Below are 21,136 nucleotides of genomic sequence, written 5' to 3' on the forward strand. Positions count from 1 at the left end.
TACATTCGCCGAAGATGACCCCTTTCAACTCTCTTAACAACTCTTGTTGTGTGTACTTGTTTCATCTATCTCCACATACCTTTCTGAACAGTCAACACATATTCTGTCATTACACAGTGCTACATAAATTTACTTTAATAAACTTTAACTATAATTTTAAATGTTATTTAAACTATGGGTACATTGTATAAAAATTTATATCATACTTAATAACAATTCTATTTATTGATTAAACTGTGTGGTAACTGAAGTATTAAATCATGACAATGACTGATACACACAAATCTGAGCAGTGGCCTTTAATCTCCTTGGAAAGTTTGGGTAACTCAATTTGGTATGTGGTTGTCTATAATCTTAGGAGCAATTCTAGGTCCTCATCAATAAGACTACTCCTCATTTTACTCTTGATAGCATTCATGCTGAAATATGATCATTCACATGAATATATATACATGAATAAGAAAATGGCAAACTTTTTTTCTACTGATTATATGTGAAGAGTATTATTCCAGATGTTAGAAATCAACATATCTTCTTTCTCTGTATCTTTCAAAGAAGATCATTTGTGGTGTCAACTAAGTTCTCTTTCTTTTTCTCTAATATTTTTATATCAGTGCAAAAAGTTAAAATTTTGAGATTTTTTTTTATTTTTTTTATTTTTTTATTTTTTTTTAAAGAAAGCTAACATCACTTTATTCTTTCTGAATTCCTGAAACCAGCTGGGAAAAGCTTCCTCCTCCTTATTTAAAAGCATTGCTTTGAAATAACATACATCAGGTTTCAAATGTGAGTCAAAGTGTCTCTTTCAAAATCTAGAACAAAAAGAGATAATTTACTTTTAAATAAAATAACTTCTTCTAACATCGAAAAAATCTTCTTCAGGTTATGATTAAGGTAGTTTAGATGACAATGTCTACCATGAAATTAAATTTTTGGATCCATAGATTGTTTGTTAGATACGGATAGTGAACACTTTTCTCAAGCAGAAATGCTGTAATTTCTGTTAATAAAGAAGCAAATGGTTCAAATGGCTCCGAGCACTATGGGACTTAACTTCCAAGGTCATCAGTCAAAGAAGCAAAAGTTTCCAAAACATTTCCCATTGAAAACCAAAGTATCTTGTTATGCAGCAGATCTGCGCACTCTTTCTCCATTTCAACTAAAAATCCTTTATATTTGTGTTAATCACAAGCTTTAACACTATTCATGTTATTTTGTGGAAGACACACACTCAAGGGGCCGAAAGCTGCATGCAGCTCGCAAGCTGCAGTTTGCCGATTACTGCCTTAAAGGAATTAAGGTGTCTGCTTCTTTTTTTATCTTCGTTTTCTTCATGCCAATAACTGTCCTCGACACTCCTGTTGTTTGTGATCCAACTGCTAAAACTCTCAAGTTGAATGCATTTTTGTTCCCACATCTTGTTCTTTTGTTATTTAATTCTGTTTCTTAGCTCCTGATTTATTTTTTGGTAATTTTGACTATCTTGTGGCAATTTAGTTGATAACAATTCTTTGAATAATTTTTTTTTTTCCCAAATCAACTTCTTAAGACTGTATGACAACCATGGGAGATCCTTTTTGTCTACATTCTTATTCTCGTATTCCATTTCAAAATTGTTATCTTCTGCCATCATTTGTAGTCCACACTCTAATCTTCATTGAAATCAATGCTTTATGACAAATGGCTTCACGTGAATGAGCTCGTACTGTGCCTGCTCCAGTTTCTCTCCATTTCGCCAGCTAGTCAGTTCTACCATTGTTGATGTTTCCTACAAAACAGGTATGCCATCTTTGATAAAACTAAGTAGTGATCAGATCCAAAGTTGGCTTCCCACGTAGCTCTCCAGTCTTAAACTGTCATTTTTTTTATCTTGACTTAGTGTTAGTGTAATCAGTTACTGATCTCTATTGTAATTACGACCTTTCGCACGTAGTATATCTGATCTGTGAACAAATTTACGTGAATAATGTGTATTCAAAATTCTCATGTTGTACTGGTTACAGAATACTACAAGATTTTCTCCAGAACTATTAACAACATGTTCTCCATATCTTCCTACAATTTCATCATTTACTTGAAGCCCATTCTTGCATTAACGTCTCCTGCTATAACAGTATTACTTCTTGGAGGCTTTTAAATTAGTTGGGTAGGTAGTCTAATTTCTGGTAGGAAAGGTTTTGGTTTGCTGTGGCATATAATCATTCAGTGCATATGCTCTTATTACACAAGGACCTTTTTTATTCGGCCCTCTTCAGTCCGGATTTCCAGTTTATCCCAATTAATTGTTTCCTTTTCCTTTTTTGTAACACAAAAATATGCTGTATGCAGTCGCTATGGTACAGTATCTGTACAACTGCTAGCACTGCTTGTAGCACAGAGATCATTAGTTACAAGCTTCCATGCTAGATGACAGTAATATAGATGCCTGTCGCAGAATGACAGTGGTGATGGTTACGGCATAGTAACTGATGATAAAATTTGTATTACAATCTCTTGCACTACAGAGAACTAGTGACTATGAGGTTTACAGTTCTTAATTTGGAGGCAATGGCACAGAAAGAAAACATAGTGGTTTACATAGAACATCAACTGGAAACAACTCCAGGCACAACGATGTTAGCGGGATGTCTACACGACTGTACTGCTCTCAAACACCAAACAAATTTGAAACAAAAGAAAGTGTCACCATATTTGACTAAATAAATGTGAATAGACTACAGTAAATACCAGAATTTAAGTGCCAAAAACAATGTTTCTTGTTAGTGCCCAAGAATGCTTGTATGTTATAGTACATATTAGAGGTTTTGCTTTCAGCAAAATATGATGGGATTATCTAGGATTTCAGTAATCCAGATAACATCAGTACAGATAAATGAGGTTGGGAACCACATGGAGCCCACCACTCATAAATGAGTTTCTTGTGTATAACCACTTCAATTCCATATAACTTGATGGTGAATGTGACAATTCTTTCACATAAAAATGCATAGTACTTTATGTAAGTGAAACAGCTCTGTAAATTGGAGGTCAAGAGTGGAAATGCCCACTTTTACCCTTTTATGTCTATCACCTTCAAATCAAAAACGGATAAAATTTCCAAATTGATCATTTCCTTGCCCCCCTCCCGTCCCAGGCAAAACAATTATGTCCTGGTACTGCCAATCCATTTGATTCTCTATTTTGGTGTATTTATTTGTCAATAATTATTTTAATGTTTTTCCATCCAAGTTGCAAGGCTTCACTTTAGATTTTCGAGCCTTGGAAAGTTTTTCTAGATAACGAGGTACTTGCCCACTGAACTAACCCCATACCTGGAGGACCAGGATTTGACGTCAGGGTTTCCTCCCCGAGGTGGATTGGCTCCACTATGCCTAAAGAGACTGTGTTTAAGGAACAGAATATGAGACTGGATTTTAGCAAGGGAATAAACATGGGCAAATACAGCATCGTTAAGGAATCTCCAGCTGCTGGATCAAAAGTATGTTCTCAGAATTTCTTTGACAGGGAACAGTAAGAAGAGAGGTTTGTGTGTTCTTTTTATTAATTTCCCTTGTAGCTGTATTATGAAAAGGATAGATTGCTACTTACCATATAGGGGAGACACAGTCGTAGTAAGGCACAATGAAAAGACTGCTAACATTTAAGCATTTAGCCAAAAGACCTCCTTCCAAAATAGAGAAGACACGCACATTCAAACAAGCACAACTCAAACACACACAAATTACTACTGTCTCTGGCCACTGTGACCAGACTGCAGACTACTACTGCGCCTGACAGCAGCAGCAATCTGGTGTGCGTAAGGAGGCAGTAAGGGGTGCAGACAGGGAGCAATAGTAAGGAAGGGGAAGGTGTTGTACTGCTTGTGGGAACATGTAGGGATGTGGTGTGGACACAGTAGGGGACTGCTAGAGCCTCACCCTTCATTGAGATCATGGAGATGTGATCTTCGTGATCTGAACCATCTTCGTGATCTGAATCCAGGATGTGGGCATCCTATCCACATTTTTAACAATATTATGGGAAGGATAGTTGTTACTTACCATATAGCAGATATGCCGAGTCACAGATAAGCACAACACAAAGACTGACAAAATAAGAGCTTTCAGGCAATAAGACCATCTGGCGCGCGCGCACGCACGCACACACGCACGCACACACACACACAGTCTCTGGCAGCTGAAACCAGACTGCGAGCAGCAGCACATGATGGGAGAGGCAAACGGGTGGTGGGGGTAAGGAGGAGGGTGCATTAGGGAGAGGGAGGGATAACAAAGGAGAGGAGGGGACAAATTGCTGCTAGCAGAAGCATACAGAGACGAGGTAGAGAGTAGGTAGTGCAGCTAGGTGCAGTCAGGAGGTTAGACGGAAGGCAGGTTGGGTTGCGGAAACAGACTGAGGCTGCATTGGTGCAACACAGGGCTGTGTATTGCTGGAATGGGAACAGGGAAGGGGTTAGATGGGTGATGATAATGACTGACAAATGTTGAGACCAGGAGGGTTACGGGAACATAGGACATATTTGCAGAGAGAGTTCCCACCTGTGCAGTTCAGAAAAGCTGGTGTTGGTGCGAAGGATCCAAGCTATGAAACAGTCTTTGAAATGAAAAATGTCATGTTGAGAACGTGCTCAGCAACGTGGTGGTTCAGCTGTTTCTCGGCCACAGTTTATCGGTGCATTCATGCAGACAGACATCTCGTTGGTTGTCATGCCCACACAGATCATAGCACAGTGGTTGCAGCTTAGCTCATAGATGACATGAATGGTTTCACAGGTAGCCCTGTCTTTGATGGGATAGGTGATGTTTGTGTAGTAGGTGATAGGAAGTGATATGTATGGGGCAAGTCTCATCTGGGTGTACTACAGGGATATGAGCCATAGGGCAAAGGGTTGGGAGAAGGAATTGTGTAGTGATGGACGAGGATACTGCATAGGCTCAATAGGTGGCAGAATACCATGGTCGGAGGGAGGGAAGGATAGTGGGTAGGACATTTCTCATTTCAGGGTATGACGGGAGGTAGTTGAAACCCTGGCTGAGGATGTAATTCAGTTGCTCCATCCCTGGGTGGTATTGAGTCACAAGAGGAATGCTCCTCTATGGCCGGATGGTGGGACTTTGGGAGGTGGTAGGTGACTGGAAAGATAAGGCACAGGAGATATGATCTTGTAGAAGGTTGGGAGGGTAATTACGGTCTGTGAAAGCCCTAGTACGACCCTTGGTATATTTCGAGGGGGACTGCTTGTCACTACAGATGCGGCAGCTGCAGTGAAGCAGTCCCTCTTGAAGTATACTAAGGGTCTCACTAAGGCCTTCACAGACCGTAATTAGCCTCCCAACCTTGCACAAACACAAATCTCCCATACCTTATCTTACCAGTCATCCACCACCTCCAATAACCACCCACAGAGGAGCATTCCCCTCAAGTCTCAGTACCACCCAGGACTGGAGCAACTTAATTGCATTCTCCACCACAGTCTTGATACCTCTCATCCTGCCCTGAATGAGAAATGTCCTACGCACTATCCCTAACACCCTTTCCACATTGGCATTCCACCACCCACCAAACCTAAGCAACAACCTCATCCATCTCTACACAACCCCTGCTCCTAACCTCTTGCCTTCTATCCCTGTAGTAGACCTAAATGCAAGACTTGTCCCATACATACCACCACCACCACCACCACCACCACCACCACCACCACCACCACCACCTTCTCCAGACCAGTCACAAACATCACTTATACCATCAAAGGCAAGACTACCCACGAAACCAGTCGTGCGATCTACAAGCTAAGCTGCAACCACTGTGCTGCATTCTACATGGGCATGACAACCAACAGGCTGTCTGTCCACACGAATAGCCACTGACAAACTGTGACCCCATTGCTGAGCATGCAGTCCAACACGATGTTCTCCATTTCAATGACTGTTTTGCTTGTGCCATCTGGATCCTTCCCATCAACACCAGCTTTCTGAATTGTTCAGGTGGGAACTCTCCCTGCAATATGCCCTATGTTCCCATAACCCTCCTGGCCTCAACCTTCATTTGTCATCATCCTTACCCATCTAGCCCCTTCCCTGTTCCCATTCCAGCACTACACAAGTCCTCCATTCCACCAACACATCCTCCATCTTTTTACTTCTCTCATTTTCCACAACCCCCCCCCCTCCCCCCCGCCCCGTCCTCTGTCTAGCCTCGCGACTGCACCCACTTGCCCCACCCTCTCTGCACCTCATCCCCGGACACTCCAGCAAGCAACACTTTCCGTGCCTATCTGAGACTCAGCATCTCCACTGTACTGTGAGTAGCGTCTATCTTTTTCATTATATTTTTACAGTCTATCCTGCATTTTCCACCGTTTGATCTATCACATTTCTCCAATACTTACACACCTCGGGCCCCCATTTGCTTCACCTAGTCCTCCTCAATCCAACAAGCCACCTTCTTCAATGTTGATCTCCATCTCGAGGGCAGCTACATCAATACCTCTGCCCATATCAAACCTACCAACCATCAGCAATACCTCCACTTTGACAGTTGCCACCCATTTCATACCAAGAAGTCCCTTCCATACAGCCTATCCACCCATGGCCATCAGATCTGCAGTGATGAGCAGTCCTTTTCTAAATGTACGATGGGTCTCACTCAGTACCCTCCCACCTCGTCCATAAACAGATCTCCCTGTCTTGTCTCTCAGGTCATCTACCACATCCCACCATCGAGCCGCAGTGGTGGACTCCTTTGTGGCTCTAGTGTCAATCAGGATTGGAACACATTTTCCATTAAGGTTTTGACTACCCTTGTCATATCCTGAAATGAGGACTACCCTATCTACTATCCTTCCCACTCTTCCCACGGTGGTATTCGGCTTCCCACCAAACCTACGCAATACCCTTGTCCAGCCGTATTCCACCCCTGCTCCCAACCCCTTGCCTTATGACTTTATGAGGAATACCATCGCAACAGACCTAGATATGAGACCTTTACCACACATCCTCCCGACACCGCCTACTCCGGTCCAGTCACAGACCAACAACACTGCACAATACAACTTGCTTCATTTCCACGACTGCTTCAATGCCTGCACCATCTGGATCCTTCCTACCATCTCCCCTTCCAAACCTCCTAACTACACCTGGCAATCTTACCCTGTTCCCTCCACATACCTGCAATGCTCCCACAAGCAGTACTACACCCTCCCCCACCCCTACCCTGCTGTCCCTTGTCTACCTGCCCCACGCCACTTCCTTACCATCACCACCCAACCAGACTGCTGCTCCCATTAGCCACAGTGCCCTAAGACAGTGGTCATGTGTGCCTGAGTTGTATTTGTGCGTGTATGTGTGTGTGTGTGTGTGTGTGTGTGTGTGTGTGTGTGTGTGTGTGTGTGTGTGTGTGTTTTTCCTCTATTTCAGAGGAAGGCTTTTTGGCTGAAAGCTTACATGTATAGCAGTATTTTCATAACATAATTGTTATTCCATCCTCGACTTCTCTTTCAGCTGTCTGGCATCAAAACCATGTCAATGACAACTCTGAAACTTGTTGAACAATATTCTAGAAATGCTTTCTTCCAATGAGACAGAGGAGAAATTGCCTCAATAACTGCAGCAGCAAAAGAGGGGTTTTAACCCAATAATGAGTAAAAGCTTCTTGTCGAAACCTCAAGATGTATTTGCTGTCAGTGAGAATAGAGGTACTGTCTTTGGCTTTCAGTGTTTCTACTGAAAAATGTGTCCATTGTGCTCCTTTACTCTCATATTAAAACTCCATAGGCCTGTGGTGTGGAAAATACTTAGTTCTCTGGGTTTTTTTTTTTTTTTTTGTCACCAGTTACTCTCCATTTCTCTTATTTCAGTCTAACATTAGTGTTTTAGCTATTAAAAGCAAGAATCCTGAACTAGAGGTACGTAGGCTTCTCATATGGCACTAAATACAGCTTAAATTTTATTTCTTCCTATTTTCTTTCCTCAAACCCATCGTTTCTTTCAATTCTATGATGTCTTTTCAATGTGTAACCCATTCCAGCTGACTTGGTGGGGGATCACCTACATCTACATCTATATACATAACCCGCAAGCCACCATGGCGTGCATGGCGGAGGGCATCCTGTGCCGGGTAGCAGCCAATTCCAGCTGAATGGGTGGTGGATTATCTACCCCCCGGGTGGTGGATTATCTACCCCTATATACATAATCCATAAGCTGCCGTAGGGTGCATGGCAAAGGGTACCCTGTGCCACTACTAGTCCATTCCTTTTCTGCTCCTTTTGCAAACAGATTGAGGGAAAAAAACAACTGTCAATGTGTCGACACACGAGCCCTAATATCACTAATCTTATTTTCATGGTGGTTAAGTGAAACATACATAGGAGGCAATCATTCTGCAGTTAGCCTCATATGCCGGTTCCCTAAATGTTCTCAATAGTGCTCCTCGAGAAGAATGTCACCTTCATTCCAGTGATTCCTATTGGAGTTCCCGAAGCATGTCCATAATACTTGCACGTTGTTCGAACCTACTGGTAATAAATCGAGAAGCCTGCCTCTGAATTGCTTCGATGTCTTCCTTTAATCCAACCTCGTGCAGATCCTAAACACCCACAGTACCCAACAGTGAGTCACAGTAGTATCCTATAGACGGTCTCCCTTACATATTAATCACACTTTCCTAAAATTCTCCCAATAAACCGAAGTCTATCATTCACCTTCTCTCCTACATTCCTTACATGCTCATTCCCTTTCTTATTTGCAACATTACGCCTAGATATTTGATCAACCGACTGTCTCAAGCAGCACACTACTAATTCTGTATTCAAACATAATGGGTTTGTTTTTACTTTTCATCTACATTAACTTACAGTTTTCTACATTTAGAACTAACTGCCATTCACACACCAACTAGAAATTTTGTCTAAGTCATCTTGTATCCTCCTACAGTCACTCAATGACAACACCCTCCCATACACCACAGCATCATTAACAAATAGCAGCAGACCGCTGCTTATTCTGTCCGCCAGAGCATTTCTGTACATAGGAAATAAAAGCGGTCCTAATACACTTCCCTGGGGCACTCCTGATGATACCCTTGTCTCTGACGAACACTTGCGATCATGGACAACATACTGGGTTCCGTTACTTAAAATGTCTTTGAGCCACTCTCAGAACTGGGAACCTATTCTGTATGCTTGTACCTTTGTTAACAGTCGGCAGTGCGGCACTGTGTCAAATGCTTTACAGAAATCTAGGAACATGGAATCTGTTTGGTGTAACAAACTTTTCATACTTTGTGTCACCAATTTCTATTAGAAATTTTCAAGTTTCAAATTTTGTTCTTACAGGGGTCCAAAGTTTTCAATGGACGGAATACCTACTGAAATAATAAATATGTGCTCTCCTTAGCAACTGACAATGTTCTTTACTGTCTTGTGATTAGAATATATTTTTTATCATGTGTGATGTCATTCAGTAAAATGCCAGTGTTGGGAGTGGAGTGCAACCGTATAGTCTTTAAGTACTCTCCCATACTTTCCTGGGTGGAACTGGGTGGAGGTATTTAACACCCCATGCTCAGCACAAATGCACTAAGCAGTAAGCCCTAGGCATTGCAATTTCATCCTCTTTCTCCAATGTTAACACCCCATTCTCACCCAATTATATACACAGACATTAAATACAAATTGAACAAAAACAAGCAATAAGGCTCATGTGCAATGCATGTCTTTAGCTCTTCATGGTAGGCACTTACCCAGGACATCTCTGGGCTTCCAAAGCTCGTTCATCTGTGCTGTTGTATGGTACAAGTTCCAGACCCCAAACTTCAAGAGCACTGCTTATTACTTGAACTGAGAAATACCCACTGTCATCATAATTTCCAGAAGGTTGCTGGAACAAAAATCGAACAATAGTATCTCAAACACTCTCATTACCAGTGTTAATGTAAATACACATCTACTTGCATACTGACACAGTGATTTTAACAAGAAGCTGAACAAGATATGCCAGTTTCCAAATTATATAACAGAAAAATATATATAAACGAACACACTGTTGGTTCAGTCAAGGAAAAATTACACAGCTTTGTGTAGTTAACTTTAAAACATAAGTCTGCACAATTTTGTAGCCACTGTTAATTCCATTTACTTTCTGATTATTACAATGTGTTATTTTTTCTTCTGAATAACAACAGGCGAAAATCCTAAGAGTAGGGGCAATATATTGGGTGATTAAGAGAAAAATAGCACTGCCTAACAATCAACAAGATTTTATTTGGAAATTCTAAATAAATTTCAAGGCATCTTGTTAGCAAGTAAGTGATGTGAAAAGAGCTAGAGAAACAACTCTATTTCAATACTTAATCAAGAAATTGAAAATCTCATTCTTTGGCATCTTTGAGTTTAACAACCATTAATTTTATTGCATAATAATAATTTATGTAAAATATCTTCTTCTTGATACCGCTCTTTAGCACCTTATGACTACAAAATTGTTCCTAATTGACACCTAGGAACCAGTTGCAAAGGAGCAGCCACTATCACCCAATATTGTCCCAGACTGTAACAACTGGAGCCACATCCTTTATCAGGATTTGGACTTCTACCATTGTTCCCAGAAATGAGGAACATTCTACCCACAATCCTTCCCAAGTGGTATTCTGCCATCCACCTAAGCTATGTATGCAATGTCCTAGTCCTCCCTTACACCACACCTACTCCCAACCCCTTGCCACATGGGTCATACCCCTGTGGAAGACCAAGGTGCTATACATGAACCCAATACATCGTACTCCAGTCACATTACAAGCTTATCCTATCCTATAACTGGGAGTTGTCTTTGTAATACATCCTTCATATAGCGGAGCGTTAAGGCCTTCGTCAACAATAGACCCCCCCCCCCCCCACACACACACACAACTGCAGTCACAGGCAACTGAAACCACACTGCGAGGCTGGGGCAGGGAGGCAGAAGGATAGTATGGTGGGGTGGCAGACAGTGAAGTGCTGCAGGGGCGTGGTGCGGAGGGGGGTAGTGGGAGGGAAGTGTGGAAAAGGAGAGAAATAAAAAGGCTGGGTGTGATGGTGGAATGACTGCTGTGTAGTGGTGGAATGGGAACAGGGAAGAGGTTGGTTGGTTGGTTGGTTGGTTGTGTTTAAAAGAGGGGGAGGGACCAAACTGCTAGGTTATCGGTCCCTCGTTCTGATTAAAATAATTCCACAAGGGTGGGAGCAAAATAATCAAAACATATGAAACACAGCTGGAAGACAGGAGAAAACCACAAGAATGACACTAAAATGGACAAAATCAGACAAGAAAACCACAGAGACGCATGAACCACATAGCAGTAATGAAAACAAGAGAGCAGATTACCATGGCTGGCTGACCATGAGAATAAAAAGGAGAAGCCAGCCACTCTGCCACACATAAAAACCTCCACCCTAAAAGCACTAGGGTGGAGGACACAGATGGACGAAGGACATGTGCTAAAACTTAGATCAAATGACAAAACCCACCTTCAAGAATAAAACTTAAAACTAAAGCTGCTGTTGAGGCATAATTGCCCAGAAGTGGACAACCATCATTTGTGAGCCACAGCAACACCGGGATGGGTCCTCGCAACAGAGAAGGTAACCATGTGTTAGCCTCTTATGGCCAATGAGGAGCTGGCACAGGAGAACCGATTCCCTGTGAGAGAACAGCATGGAAGACTTCCACCCATCCGTAGTCTCCTAAATGACACACAGTTTGTTGTGTGTACTGTAATGCCATTCAGTCTCCCAAAGCCAAAAATCCCTGCAGCGTAAGACAGAACGCAGGTCAGTTTCAGAGATGCCCATCTCCAGAGGTGCTTTCTGTGTAGCCTGTTTGGCCAGCGTGTCAGCAAGTTCATTGCCCAAGATTCCAACGTGTCCTGGGGGCCCCACAAACACCACTGAACGACGGGACCGTTCCAAGGCATAGGTGGGCTCCTGAACGGATGCTACCAAAGGCTGGCATGAGCAGCACTGGTCGATAGCTTGGAGGCTGCTCAAGGAGAAAGTACACAGGAGAAATGACTTGCCAGAGCACGAGCTGATGTGCTCATGAGCATGAGATACGGCCACCAGTTCTTCAGTGAAAACACTGCAGCCATCTGGCAAGGAGTGCTGTTCAATATGTCCTCCATGAACACAAGCAAAGCCATCGGGGCGTTGGTTTAAACCACTTCATGGCCGCGGTACATGTCGAGAATCGAGACGAAGTGACAGCAGAGAGCCGCAGATGAACAGAGTCCTTAGGGCCATGAGAAAGGTCCAGAAGAATATGTAGCCTAGGTGTACACCATGGAGGTGTACATGAATGGACCTCGAAGAGAATTGGTAACGGGAAGGACTCCAGTTCCGACAGAAGGGACCGGATGCGAACCGTGATCTTAAGCCCTGACCTGCGCTGCCGATGTGGGAGATGAACCGCTGTGGTTGGAAAAAAGGAGACGGTAATTCGGATGCGCAGGAGAACTACAAGTGTGTGCAAAGTAAGTGGTGAGCAGTTGTGCACGCCTAACCTTCAATGGAGGGACTCCAGCCTCCAATAGGGCACTGGTCACCAGACTCATTCTAGAAGCTCCTATCACTAGGCAGACGCCACAGTGGTGCACTGGGTCGAGGAAACACAACGCTGAGGGCACCGCTGAACCATACACCAAATTCCCATAGACAAGGCGGGATTGAACAAGGGCTCTGTAGAGCTGCAGCAGCATAGAGCGATCTGCACCCCAGTCGGTGTTGCTCAGGCAGCGGAGGGCATTGAGGCGCAGCCAGCACTTCCGCTTAAGCTGATGAAGGTGAGGTAACAAAGTCAGTCGGGAGTCAAACACCAGTCCTAAGAATCAATATGTCTCCACTACAGTGAGTGGATCGTCATTATGGTAAAGCTCTGGTTCTGGATGAATGGTGCGACACCAACAGAAATGCATGACACATCACTTCAAGGCTGCAAACTAGAAACTGTGGGCTTTGGAGCAGTACGAAATGCAAAAGTCATCAATGTACAGAGAAGGTGAGACTGATGGCCCTATAGCTGCTGCTAGACCGTCAATAGCCACACACTCAATATGGAGCCCTGCGGAACGCCATTCTCCTGAATACAGGGGAACTACGGAAGGCACCGACTTGGATACGGAAAGCACAGACAGAAAGGAAGTTTTGGATAAAAACTGGGCGCTGGCCCTGGAGACCCCCTGCTATAATGTGGAAGGATTTGTTGTCGCCAGGTCTTGTCATGTGCTTTACGTAAGTCAATAAAGACAGCAACTAGATGTTGGCTTCTGGAAAAGGCTGTTCAGATGGCAGACTCGAGGGACACAAGATTATCAGTGGTAGAGTGACACTGGTGGAAGCTGCCTCGACACGGGCCAGTAGGCCACGTGACTCCAGGACCCAACCCAACCACCGACACACCATACGTTCCAGCAGCTTACAAAGAAAGTTGGTGAGGCTGATGGGCTGGTAGCTATTCACATCAAGTGGGTTGTCACGGTTTGAGCACCAGAATGATGGTGCTCTCCCGCCATTGCGATGGAAAGACCCCATCGCACAAGATCCAGTTGAAGATGACGAGAAGTCGCTTGTAGTCAGACGAGAGATGTTTAACCATCTGACTGTGGATCCGATCCGATCCAGGAGCTGTGTCGGGGCAATGTGCAAGGGTGCTGAGGAACTCCCACTCTGTAAATGGGGTTCACTGTGGTGTGTATTGAATGAGATGACTTTCCTTTCCATCTGCCGTTTGAGGATGCGAAAGGGGGGGGGGGGGGGGGGGGGCAGTTCTCCGATGCAGAAGCTCAAGCATACTGCTCAGAAATGTGCTCGGCAATCGTGTCGGTAGATAACGGGCCATTAATGTTAATGCCAAGGAAACGTGTTGGGGGTCTGGTACGCAAAAAGATGTCTGAACTTTGTCCAGACCTCTCCCAACACTCCTGTTTCCATCGTTTTAAAAGCAGGCGAATGCGGGCACGGAGCTGCTTAAAGGCTATGTCCCTAGAGCTGCTCTAGGGAAAGGTGCTGCTTATGTCCCTGTAGAGATCACTGACACTCTTTAATTGCCTCAGTGACTTCCAGCGACCACCAAGGGACTGTATTTCGCTAGGGGCACCCAAAAGAACCAGGGAGTGTGTTTTCCACCGCAGAAACAATCGTTGTAGTGACCTGATCAACAACAACATCGATGGCACCCATGTGAGGGGGATTCACTGGTGACAGCAGAGGTGAAGACTTCCCAGTCTGCCTTGTTTAAAGCCCATCTGGGTAGGCATCCATGGGCACGACACCGGGGGAGTGACATGAAGATGGGGAAGTGGTCACTACCACACACGTCATCATGTGCTCTCCAGAGGATAGATGGGAGAAGGCCAGGATTGCAAACTGAGAGATCAATGGCCAAATATGTGCAGGCACCTGTATTTAAGAGGCAGTGGTCAAGTTGTGACAGTAAATTTTCGACCTCCCTACCTCGGCCAGTAAGCATGGTACCACCCCACATGGGGTTATGCGTTAAAATGTCCCAGAAATCTGAAAGGTTTAGGGAGTTGATCAATCAGTGCAGCCAATACGTTCAGGGTACTGCACCATTTGGAGGAAGCTGTACATATCAGACAGTTATTTCCTGTGTCGTCCTTATCCTGACAGCCACAGCTTCAAGAGGGGTTTGAAGGGGCGCAGGTTCTCTACATAATGAGTTCAGGACATAGACGCAAACTCCATCTGACACTCAACTATAGTCGCCACAGTTCCTGCAATATCCCTTAGAGCTGCGGAGTGCACTACTGGGAACCAGGTTTCCTGCAGGGCAAAGCAAAAAGCAGATGTAATGCTTAACAATTGCTGTAGCTCAGCTAGGTGGTGGAAAAAACTGCCACAATACCACTGGAGGATTACTTGGATGCGAGACTGGGAAAGCATGAAACATTCAATGAGGCAGTCTACACCTCATGGTCACCTGCTGCCACCAGATGAGTACCTGTGCGATCGACATCCAATGTGTCTGAGGGCCCAGCAAGATCTAGGTTCTCAGCGGACGCCAGAATCTCTACCTCATCCACAGACACAAAGCTTGTAGATAGTTGTGGTGTGGTTGCCACCACAGTGCCTTGGTTCTTGGGGTCTTTTTTCTTTTTAGGTTTCTCTTGCTGCTCCTTAAATTTGTCTGGCTGGGAGGGCTTCACTGATTCAGTCTCAGGGTCTGAGGAGGACCATGCAGCCCTACGACCAGCTACCTGTGGTTGCTTCAGCAACTGGCGGATGTCAGCTTTGCCACTGGTAGGAACCTGGAAAGGGAGTGACCCAAGGCAAGAGGAGCCAAAGAAGACTTACATTTCTCCAACTGAGAAGTTGGGACTGACACCCCGATTGTTTGGAAGGGAGGGGGGGGTTGCTCCTGAAGTAGGTTGTGCAGGAGCAACAGGGAGGGAAGTGCCCCCACCATCAAGGGGGCAGGTGGAGTCTGACAGTTATGAGAACTGTACACAGCGGAATGGAAGATGGTAAAAACGTTGTCATAGTGGCGGTGTAGGTTGACATCATATGCACAGGATGTAGCCTCTCATATTTCCTCTTAGCCTCAGTATAGGTCAGTCAGTCCAGGGTCTTGTATTCCATTATTTTTCTTTCTTTCTGGAGAATCCTGCAATCTGACGAGCAAGACGAATGGTGCTCTCCGCAGTTGACACAGATGGGAGGCGGGGCACAGGAAGTATTGGGATGTGAAGGACATCTACAATCCCAACAGGTGATGCTGGAAGTACAGTGGGAAGACATATGGCCAAACTTCCAGCACTTAAAAGCACCGCAAGGGGGAGGGATATATGGCTTTACGTCACAGCAGTAGACCACAACCTTGACCTTCTAGGGTAATGTATCACCCTCGAAGGTCAAGATTAAGGCACTGGTGGCAACCTGATTATCCCTTTGACCCCCGTGAAAGCACCGGACGAAATGGACATCTTGCCGCTCTAAATTGGCATGCAGCTCATCGTCAGACTGCAAAAGAAAATTCCTGCGAAATATGATACCCTGGACCATACTTAAGCCCTTATGGGGCATGATGGAAGCAGAAACATCCCCCAGATTCTCACAGGTGTGTAGTGCCTGTGACTAAGCAGAGGATGCTGTTTTGATCAAGACCGACCCCGACTGGATTTTGGACAAGCCCTCCACCTCCTCAAATTTGTCCTCTAAATGCTCCACAAAAGACTAAGATTTCATTGACAAGAAAGATTCCTCATCAACTCTCGTACATACGAGGTACTGTGGTGAATAAGCTTCACTGTCATCCTTAGCCTGGAATTCCTCCCCTGATGTGGCCGGGTTGGGGAATGATTTGGGGTCATATTTTTTAGCATTGAAGTTAGATCTTGACCACTTATACTCTGCTAGTGTTTGACCACCAGCAAAAGATGACGTATTACACTTCATTGCATGTCATCCACCCTGATGCTACCCACTCCAACCAGGGGCCCTCCCCACGGGTGCCACCCAGCCCCAGCAAAGGCCAGTTGGCAGGGTGGCCATTGCTGGGAGTCCCGATGCCCCAGGGTGATGGGCATCTACTCCTTGGCATACATGGGGAGTTGATGGCCCAGGCATCAGCAGAGTGATCGCTGTGTGGTCAGGGGGCTATAACCAACAGGGTATATGGCAGCCCCATCACGACATACTGGCTACTGTGCTGGATATTAGGCACAAATGGAAGCAACGGTAGCTGTTGGAATGAAGCTACTGTTGGTGGCTAATGGGTTCAATGTGGACAGAAATGCCGATGGAGTCATCAGAGAAGTAGAAATCAACAGTATAGGAAGACTGCAAGTCGGGCTGAGGAAGACCAGGTGAGCTCAGTGGGAGAGCAAATGTTGAGGTTGTGAAAGAATGAGGATACTGTGTCTTGACCATGAGTCCAGCTTGTGAAGACATCATCAATGAACCTGGTCCAGGCAGGGTAGGTTGGAGTTTTTGGAGGCTGAAAAGATTTCCTCTATATGGCCCACGAACATTTTGGCATTGGAGGGTGCCACGCAGGTGACCTTGACTGCACTATGGATTTGTCTGTATACCTTTCCTTCGAAGGGAAGGTTGTTGTACATCAGGATACAGTTGGTGAGGTGTTTAAGGAATGAGGCAGTGTATTTGGAGTCTGAAGGACATTGGAAAGGGTAGTGTTCAATAACAACAAGACGATGGGCATGAGCGATGATGATGTATATGGAGGTGGCATCAACAGTGATGAGTAGAACTCCAAGAGATAAAGGGATGGGGCTGGTGGAATCGGTGAAGAAAGTGTTCCGTATCTTTGATGCAGAAGACTAGATTTTGGGCAACAGGTTGGAGGTGTTTTTCAACAAAAGCAGCAATTATTTGAGTAGGACAATAGCTAGCTTCAATGGGGGCATAGGATTATTAGGTTTGTGGATCTTGGGGAGAATTCAGAAGTTAAGGGTGCAGGATGTCACTAGTTTGAGGAGGGAGAAGGACTTGGGGATAGGTCCTGGGAGGAACCTATGGATTTCAGTAGGAACTTTAACTTATGTTGGACTTGTAGGATGGGATCACTATGGCAGAGCTTGTAGGTGAACGAGTCAGACAGTTGGCACGGGCCTTCTGAGAGTTGTGGATCCTTCATCTGCAGGATGGTCATTTGGCCAGGATCTATTTCATGGTCATGTAAGGCTGTTCATTCCTCTGCTGAGGGGTTATTGTCCTTAGGAAGGGACCTGTGGAAATATAGTGAGGCTGTGTTGGAGGTAAAAACTTTCTTGATGATCAGGGGTGGTTAGGCAGGAATGGGGAAGGGGGAAGGTTAAGACTGGATGGTAGTAAGATCTGGAAGAGGCAAGATTCAAAGTTGGGATTAGGCTGGGTTTGGTCGGAGGGATTGGTGGCAAAGAAGCAGTTCCACTGTAGGGATCGGGAGAAGGAAAACTGATCTTGGACAAGTCCAACATGGTTAAACCTGCGTTTGGGGTTGAAGGTGAGGCCTTTGGATAAGACTAAAACTACCGTGGTACTGAGGTTTTATAAGGAAAGGTTTCTTGCTTTTTGGATTTTGTGGAGCGTTGGGAGGTAGTTTTGGACGCTATGGTAAATTGAAAAAGGTCAACCAGGCAGGACCTGGATATAATGAGGGATTGACAAGGGCATTCACTGTGGGCAGGATAGGTGTTGATAGATACTGGTGATCCAAAGCAGGAGTAGGATGTCAACAGATTGAACAATTTATGGACATGATGTCTGAAATGCTCATCCAGGTGTTGGAATGCAAGGGTTTCAATTCCAGAGATGTGGTGAATTTATTAAGGATTGCACAGTAACAGTATCTTGGGGTGGGAGCAGAGGCAAATCTTGGATGTCTGTGCCATGGACAAGTAGTTCTGCAGCACCGGATTTGTGACGGATAGGGACTGGCGGAATCTTAAAACGTGAAGGTCATTGCCAAAGAAGGATTGAGATCCAGACAAGGCAATTTTTATGTTGAGGCCACTGGGGTGGTGGGGGAGGGGATTCCATGGCTTAGGCAGCATTAAGGAACAGGGTGTGGAGCTGAATTTCAGCCAGGTTACGGGATACTATTCAGCATGTAGATGGAGCTGGGGTCCATGGCATAGGGATGATGGTAGGGAAAACGGGAAATGACATAGGAAATGGATGAGTGAATGCATTAGGTAGTTATAAGGGGAACTGGATAACAGATCATTAAGTTGGGGGGGGGGGGGGAGGGGAGTGAAAAAGAACAGAACTGGTGCTCCTCATTGGCTCTGACAACAATGCATGACATGCATAGTAGCCACCCACCCAATCCCTCTTCCTGCCTCTACCTACCCCACTTAACAACATCCATCCCTACACAGGCCACCTGCAGAAATGCAGCACAGGCACTGTGTATCTAGCTGGCACTGTGTGGGGTATTGGTATATGTATGTGTGTCTTCTATGTGTACAAGTAAAGTTTAAGTGTTTCTGAACTATAAATAAAATCTGCTGAATTATACATACAGTGTACACATTTCGAACAAAATATTTCCACAATATGGCTATACATTAAGTTAGACAATAAGTCATTGTACATACATTTCTAACTATTTGTCTGAAAGGAAAACTTTCGAAAAGTACAGTCTCAGAGTTCCCTTTTCTTCTGAGCAGGTTCTAGTTCACCACTCAACAACTACTTTACTTCAATTACTTTGGGTTCTATGTCCTTTATACCTTCATCCGAGCATTTATTTTAATTCAACCTTAGGCTTTTAGTGCATCTTTATGAAACCTAGAATGCCTGTACAATTTGGATGGCAGAGTGTTGAAGGTTCACAGCTAACCACAGATTTCCATTGTTTTACAATATTTCCCACTGCTGAATAAATAAGAAATACAAAATTGTTAAGGCTTTCGTGGCCACTTGTTGACAAACTGCCTATTGGCTTCTGTCTCGGGTTCTTCGGCCGACGTTCATCTAATGATTTTTCTGACGTTTCGCCAGCACGAGTGGCTGGCATTGTCAAAGCTTCACCCTCCATTGCCGGTGGTGAACTGGAGGCGAGCTCACGGCCGCAGACTATATGTACCGGGCGCGCCAACGTCCGAGGGCTTCTCCGCAGTCATTTCCGATGCGGTTCTCCTCTTGCTACCTGCGACGGTCGTTCGCTGCAGTACAGGGAGCCAGGATCCATTTACCTTAAGGCTTTCCTCTTTCTTGTTGAAACTGTTCGCGTGTTTTTGGATTTCTACAGCTTCTCTGAACAAGTACGTGTAATAGTGCTTCTCTACAGCCAGAATTTCCGTGTCGGCATATTTTATTACGTGGTCGGTCTCATTCAGTGCGTGCTCTGCCACGGCCAATTCCGCCACCTGCCCCAACCTGCAATGTCGCTTATGCTCTTTGATCCTGGTGTTAATTGATCGTCCAGTCATTCCGACATAAACTTTTCCGCGTGTGCATGGTATACGGTATATTCCCGACATTGCAAGTGGGTCTCTCTTCTCCTTCGCCGATCTAAGACACTCTTTGATCTTCCTTGTCGGTTTGAAAATTGTCTTTACGCCGTGTTTGCGCAATATACGGCCGATTCTGTCCGTCACTCTGGGAATGTATGGCAGAAAGGCCGTACCCGACATTTCTTTTTCTGGTTCCTTACTTCGCAGAGTGTTTGGCTCTGTTACACTTCTAATGTAATTTGTGGAGTATCCATTGCTCCGCAGAACAGTTTCCAGGTGTTGCATTTCTCGTTTGAGGTGTTGAGGCTCACATATTCGTCCTGCTCTCGTTACGAGCATACTAATCATGCCTCTTTTCTGGCTCGGGTGGTGGTTTGACAGATTGTGCAGGTATCGGTCCGTGTGTGTCAGTTTTCGATACATACATTAAGGACTCAGGACATTTCATTGAGAAGCTGAAGAAACAAACTTGTGCCAAACGACATCCTGGTCAGTTTTGATGTTGTTTTGTTATTTACGAAAGTGCCACTCAGTGATGCTCTGGAGCACATTGGTTCCATGTTCCCACAAGACATCAAAACTCTCATCCATGCGTGTCCACGCGTGTCTCACCACGAGCTATTTCACGTGGAATGGCGATTTCTACAAACAGCTGGAAGGTGTCGCCATGGGTAGTCCTCTCAGTCCAGTGGTGGCCAACTTCTTCATGGAACAATTCGAAGCACAAGCACTGGACTCGGCGACTTGCAAACCTAAGGTATGGTACAGGTACGACGATGATACTTTTGTGGTGTGGAGCCACGGTGAAGAACAGCTCGGTGAATTCCTGAGACACTTGAACAGCCTCCATGCCAACATAACATTTACCATGGAAGTAGAAAAGGACAAGAAACTGCCATTTCTAGATGTGCTGGTCACAAGGGACGGCGAAAACCTGGGACACAGCGTGTATCGGAAACCGACACACACGGACCGATACCTGCACAATCTGTCAAACCACTACCCGAGCCAGAAAAGAGGCATGATTAGTATGCTCGTAACAAGAGCAGGACGAATATGTGAGCCTCAACACCTCAAACGAGAAATGCAACACCTGGAAACTGTTCTGCGGAGCAATGGGTACTCCACAAATTACATTAGAAGTGTAACAGAGCCAAACACTCGGCGAAGTAAGGAACCAGAAAAA

General features: G+C 44.9%; 1 protein-coding gene across 2 annotated transcripts in view; it reads right to left on the reverse strand.

Moving 5' to 3' along the window:
- Positions 1 to 21,136, reverse strand: part of LOC124613102 (ataxin-3-like) — a 141,268-nt gene that overhangs the window by 64,082 nt on the left and 56,050 nt on the right. For both annotated transcript variants that reach the window (XM_047141695.1, XM_047141696.1), the window contains exon 3: positions 9,742 to 9,878. In XM_047141695.1, coding sequence (XP_046997651.1) covers positions 9,742 to 9,878 — 137 coding nt within the window. The remainder of the gene's footprint in view (positions 1 to 9,741; positions 9,879 to 21,136) is intronic.

Source organism: Schistocerca americana, chromosome 4 (assembly GCF_021461395.2).
Source record: "Schistocerca americana isolate TAMUIC-IGC-003095 chromosome 4, iqSchAmer2.1, whole genome shotgun sequence".
In the NCBI taxonomy this organism is placed as follows: domain Eukaryota; kingdom Metazoa; phylum Arthropoda; class Insecta; order Orthoptera; family Acrididae; genus Schistocerca; species Schistocerca americana.